Source organism: Austrofundulus limnaeus, unplaced genomic scaffold, assembly GCF_001266775.1.
Source record: "Austrofundulus limnaeus strain Quisiro unplaced genomic scaffold, Austrofundulus_limnaeus-1.0 Scaffold2772, whole genome shotgun sequence".
In the NCBI taxonomy this organism is placed as follows: domain Eukaryota; kingdom Metazoa; phylum Chordata; class Actinopteri; order Cyprinodontiformes; family Rivulidae; genus Austrofundulus; species Austrofundulus limnaeus.
This window is the reverse complement of record NW_013955174.1, coordinates 4,615-11,194: the sequence shown is the minus strand read 5'-3', so window position 1 is coordinate 11,194 and position 6,580 is coordinate 4,615. Positions and strand designations below refer to the sequence as shown.

Genomic DNA, 6,580 nt, shown 5'->3' with positions numbered 1-6,580 from the left:
CCCAAGGACCATTCGCCTACACTTTCGCCCGTGTACATACCGTACGTAGGATCGCAAAACTCACAGGGGACCGTAATCATTTGCAGCGTGAACACCCTGGCCACAAACGGTTGATAATTCTGCAGCCGAGTGTGTATAGAGAGCACCTTCCGCATCAATTCGAGGTCGCTATACACTTTTCTCGTCAAGATACCCGAAAAGTCTTCAATGGTCGCCACCGGTCCGAGATAGTTCGGCGAGTCCGCGTGTATCCGCAATATTCGGTTCAGCGGCATGTTTAGACTGGTGGGTAAACTATTCAACCGTAATATTACGTGTTTGAACAAGTCCGTTGCATCGTCGGCGCGTACGGGCGTTTGCGACAAATCCACCGCCGTGTAGCTTTGTGTCTCGTGTTTGCAGTCGAGTACAACGGTAGGAATCTCGGGGATTATCGTACGAGAAAAGAACGGCGGAGTCTTTGTCTGCTTGACGCATTTACCCGTTTCTGGAACCCCCGCGTTAAACGACGGTATCGACTGCGACCCGCACATTATCACCACGGGTATCGGTAGGTTTTTTGTTACGTTGCTAATCGGACAATCGTATAGAGGATTTGTTTCTAAATTCGTGTCCGCGTAAAAATAATTTTTTCCGAACGGGGTCTTGTAGATCATGTGTTTGTACGGCACGTACTCAGAACACATACTGGCGTTGGCGGTTTGAATACCGTTCGATCTCCACCTCTTGTTCTTCTTGATCAACTGTGCCATGCGCAGACACCGTCCGGTCGTCGTYGCATTYTCGTTACTATCKAYGTTTGCGTCCGGTCGATCTTCGCGTAAGGCGGTGGCGTCGTTTGCGCGTCTGAAAACGGCATCAAGCCACCTGTCAAACTGCGCCTCGTCGTTGTTTTGCGCGTCGTTCTCATCGGTCATGTCGAACGCGAGTATATCTCTAAGAKCATRAYCGGTGTTACCGCGCTCCATTTCTTCTGTTAYAGCGCTCGCTATAACATYGTTAATCGACGCCTGTGCGCTCKGATCTACGTTCATCGGCGCGTCGACGAGTCCCGAGTTGGCTCCTCCGGGGTTGAGCATCTGATCAAACAACATCTCAAACATATCGTTGCCGCTTTGTTGTTGTTGTGAGTTGCGATCGTACATATCCAGAATCTGCGACGTCGCCACGTCCGCTTCGTCGTACATGTAAAGCGGCAGAACGTCAGAGGAAGATCCTGTCTCGGCGGCGACACAAAACGGCGCCTGTGTGTCTATGCTGAGCGCCAGGTCCGTTTCGAATCTGTGTCTGACCGCGCCGTTGTTGTTTTCTTGGTCAGAAGAAGATTGCAGCAATTCGGACACGCTCGCATCCGGCGGCCTTTTGCGAGCGTGATGCGACGCGTTTCCGTGTTGTTTACAAGGAATGGTAGTGGCTTTGCCCAGTATTGCCATTTTCTTGCGCGTTTCTTCAACTCGCGCGTTGTCGTTTAGATTAACCCGTACGGGGCGAATCTCGGGAACAATTAGAGTAACGTGGAAGGGTTTAACGCACGCCAACCTCGTCAACTCGGCCTCGAGATCGCCGACGCGCTCTTCTCTGAGGCTCGCGTCGATCACGTATTTTGATGACGCGTCGGTTCGTATTTGCGAGACATCGGCTTGTTTGGCTATAATACCGGCCCACTCTTCCGTCATCGAGGCCAAACGACCCAACTGAGCAAAGTTCATCAACGCCTCTATTTGTCCGTACCGGTTAAACGGATCGCGTATCTCGCGATCGAAAACGTTCAAGATAATGTTTGCACACGCCATCCCGAAAGAGGCGTCGTCTCTCTGTAAATTTCCGGCTCGATARAGACAATCTATTGCGCAATACGGCAGCAACGATATAATCTCGAGCGTTTCGACGTGGACGAAAAACACGTTATATAATCTGTACTGCGCTACCATCGTGACATCTTCCATCGCGTAGAGTTCTCGCGGGGGCCGTTTGTCAACCACGCACATTTCGCGCAAAGCTCCCAGAAAACCCACGATGACTTTATATTTGTCGTGTACGCTMGTCTCTTGTGAAATGCGCGACACCCACGTCCTCAACGGTATCCAACTCGCGTCTAACGTTGTAACGACGTGCAGCGCAACGGTGGTGAGTTCGGGGCCCGTTTCTTCTAAAATCACGCTGTCTATTTTTGGGTACACGGAGTCGCACACGCGCAGCTCCGCGTGACGTTGATCGTAACACTTTTCGTACGCCAACCCAATGTTTCCAAGATGACCTTCGATGTGTTGCTTCGGAACGGTCACGCAAACAGAATATGTGTATCGGTTTGGGTCGTTGGCGGCGGCGCACGCAATCAACCTGGGCGTAGTGGGTTGAACGTATACATTTTCGCTTACGTACTTACGATACACTTTGCTGGACCAAATAAATTTGTATAAACTTTTGGGCTCTCTGGATGGTAACGCGTCACCGCGCGGTGTCCAGCTCTTGTCCGCRATGTAACATTTTAGATACCACGGTATCGTGATATCAAACAACCTGCTGCATCGTTTGTTTTGATAACGCCACCATGTTTTTATAAACGCGTCGGCCTGTGTACGCGTTAAACTCGTCGTGGGCGCTGTTGTTTTTTCGCCGAGTCTWTCAAAGATACACTGAGCAACTGCGCGTATGTCATTGGGATTTGAGTAAAGCGCGTGCTGTCTATTTTGTACTAAATTAACAAAGAGCATGATAAATATCGGTGTGTGAAAGATGGCCAAATGTTGTAAGCACTCCAACGCATCGGTTAAGCCGACAAAACACGAATTTTCTATTGCATACACGAAAGATGTCGATTGATCGTCCGGYGCGTGTTTTATTACCAAGTTATGACATATTCGACATTGGTACTTGTGAGACGCGYCCGCTGTCTCCAACATAAAGATCGCCGGATTAAACAACTTTGCTGGCGGATAATCCTTTGGATAAAAATAATATTCTAGATCGTTCCTCGATGGGTCCTGCGGTGCAAGGTCCGTTTGAGACGTCGGCGTATTATATTCGTATAGGTATTGGAGCAGCGCGTCCGTCGTCGCGAATGCTCTTTGACCATAAAGGTCTAACGCTCCGTTGTATACGGATTTGGCAATCTTTGACCATCGTTCTACTACGTTCGTATGTAGCAACGGTGTCGTGTCCATGATGTTCGTGAGAAAAAAAATAACAACAATGTGTAACCAACCAGTTAAGAACAAACACGTATCAACAACGTAAGTACATACATTTAGTCTATTATACACACAAGCACATACAACAATGTATACAAACACATAACAAGAACATAAGTACATATATTTTTTTTATAAAAAAATATATACAATTGTATTTCAGTATACGTGTGTTTCATACAAACACGTATGATTTTCATTTATAATCGAAACATACAGTTGTTATTCTGATGCGACTCGTTTACGGTATGAATCAACATCATCTTATATTTGCGTTTGGTTTCATGGTAGTATAACGTATATTGCACCGCCAGGTCCGTGCAATCGCTTCCGTTTTGTCTCCGCGTCCATTCGATGAGTTCTGAGCATTCTTCCGGGTAGCACCGCGTCTCATCATTCGGCAACAACGTTCCGGTACTAAATGGCGTGGGGTTGCAGCAACCCAGAGGCAGCGCGTACCACCTCAATGAGAGCGGATCGTCGTCGCCTCCTCCGGGTGAACCCATGCGTGCCATATTCTTGGGAAGCGTACCGATAGCTTGTTCGGCCAATTTCTTGTCCCCTGTAAACGACACGCGAAGAAACACAGATGTTCCAACGCGCGGCGTGCGCGGTAATTTCCCCTTATAGTCGACCATGTCCAGGAGAATATAACAAACACCGTTGCGTTCGCTCGTGTAATCGACCATCGTCACGTCTTTCGGAAGTTGGTTTTTGTATCCAAGCAGCCACGACAAGACTTCCGTTTCAATGTCCTGGATGTGTTCGTTGTGATTAGACCACACGATCGCTTTCATTCCTTTGATCTTTGGGATCGCGTTGAAACAGTCCGTTATAACATCGAATGCGACCCACCTCAGGTCCATTGCGTAGAACGACTTATTTCTGATGGCCACCAGATGGTGCTTACAGGCGCCGACGAAACCGGGCGCTCTCGCGTCGATGAACGACAGCGCTGATAATTCACCAAACATTCTGTTGCTGTATTCCACGCAATCGAATGAACTTAGAGTACGCGACACCTGATATATTGCGCTGTAATTGGCGCTTCCTGGAAATAAATCCACAACGATACACTCGGGTATGTCGCCTCCTCCCCCTCGTCCGGCTGCAAACTGGTCCACTACGCATATGGGTCGTTCTATCATACAATTTGCGTGAAGAGGGCGTTTCGCGTAAACATATAAACCAGGCGGCAGTAHGCGCGAACGTTTCAGTTGATACACTAACACGGCACCGCTGCACCTGGCGTAGTTGCGTGTGCGATTGTTTAGGATCCATTTGTAGGCGGTGACTATATGGTTCAACTCGTACGCCCACAACAGAGAGGAATCCGGAGGGTGTTGTTCTTCTTCTTCTTCTTCGCCGCGGCCGCGTTTCGTCTTTTCGTTTGTAGACGCACTAGAGAAAGAAGCGCTACCATCAAACACACCGCCCGCATCCGCTTCACTTTCCCCGTCCGTCGTTTTCCGTTTGCTTGGTCGACGACGCGCGATACAGTTGCAATAATAATCACRAGGAAAAAGAGTGTTTTTATTATTGTTGGACTTGTTCTTCAGCTGCCGCGGCGGCTGTTGTAACAGCCGCGATAACAGCGTGGGGAAATTGTGACGGTGGTTYTGACACGCGTCCGTGAAGCGTTGCAAGTCTTCAAGTTGCACACCCGCCGCGCCGGGTATGTACAACGCGTCGCCAATTATCGGCACGGGATCCAACGACAGCGCCTTGAATATGGCGCAGCACAAHCGCTCAGTCGGCGAGCTCATGGTGAAAGATCGTGTCGTGTCGTCGTGTCAGCAGCACGGTCGGGCGGACCTCATGCACGTTCCGGCGGGGCTCGTGGATGACTGTGAACAAAAACACAGAGAAGTGTTAGCCAACTCCGGACGCAAGGCCACCAACTTGTACAGAAGAGTTTCGACAATTTCKCATCAAAACAAAAACAACGCGTGTAAACGTAGACGAAAAAACAACACWAGCAATATGTGCATCGTATGCACCGTGACTCTGGTTAAAAGCAGCAAAGACGTTACGAGATCGGGTGTGAGGCTCAAGTGTCCGTGCAACGTACGCGTTTGTGTTACGTGTTTTCAAAAGTCGCTTTGGTACGAAGCCGAACCCCACTATAGCACCTGTCCGACCATAAGTGATTATACTTGCCACGCGTGTTCGCTGTTTAATCGCGTTAGCGTTAAGCGYTGTTGCGTTTGGCTGTGTTCGTCGTGTATAGAGACGGAGACCGCCGCCGACTCGTGCGCGTACTGTGCGACGCCGCTTGAACGCGATCGTCGAGATGAAACCAGAGAACTGTGGAGCTCGCATCACACGAATTTGTGTTTGCGTAAACGTCAAAACAATGCCGCGCAGGTCGACGACGACACGACCTTTATCGACGAGGGTGGATACAGAACCGAAATACGCAACCGCGCGCTAGATAAAATAGCCAAGACGCGCCACATCACCAATGACGACATTTCGTTGTTGTTTTTCCRAAACGACGACCGTCGTCGCCGCTGTACGACGTGTACAGACTCTGCGCGCGATCCCATGTGTGTGAAATGYACGCCGATTATAACTATACTTGAACTCCTGGGTAAAAACCCGCGACCTCTGATCGCGTCCCTCGCAGAACGCATCGTACCCGGGAGGGCACTGGCGAGGCACGTGTACAATAGATCAATGCTCGTGGCTATACTCAACGATCCAAACGTACCCTTTTGCATCAACGGAGTATATTGTAAAGGCACGATGGTGACAAACGTCGACAACGGACCTTCTTGCGGGCGACACTCTGCTACGCGACCACTCAGGTCTCTCGTTAGCTCCAGCATATACGCGTCCGAACAGCAAGCGAACCGTTCGCCGTCGACGTGTAGCCGATACACAGCGTCGGCATGTATCGTGTGCATATTGTTCAATCAATCCGCAACAATCGGACATATGCTGAACCCGGACAAGCTGTACGTGGAGCCCGAGCCTCGCGAGCCCGTGTATTACTTTAATGTAAAATTATCTCCCGACGTCGGCGTGCCCGAGGTACCGGTGGACGACCAACATGAATTTATGATAAATTTTCAAGGATCCGTGGGTAGTTATAAACCAACATATTACTACAACTGGCGCGATATGTTAAGCCGTCTGCGCATTGAACACGATGGGAGCGTGGCGCTCTTATGACCGTATATAATAAAATCTGTGATGTTTCGTGTATGTTTTTATATATTTAACAATATCAAGATGACAATTACCAACCAAACACGGCCTATAACGCGAGCAAGGTTATCGAAAGCTTTTAGTTTTTTTTTTTGGTCTCCATTTCAATTTGTTTTGTTTTTTTTTTTTATGTACATTTTATAACCGACCAACAAGACCAAAAGTCCCTCCCACAT

General features: G+C 49.0%; 1 protein-coding gene across 1 annotated transcript; it reads right to left on the bottom strand.

The window, feature by feature from the left end:
• Positions 1-1,793, bottom strand: LOC106511418 (uncharacterized; the record flags this gene model as incomplete). The annotated part of the gene is given in 1 exon segment (XM_014000179.1): positions 1-1,793. A coding segment is annotated over 1 exon segment (1,793 nt), but the record flags the coding sequence as incomplete, so codon positions are not given.
• Between the last annotated feature and the right edge of the window lie 4,787 nt (positions 1,794-6,580).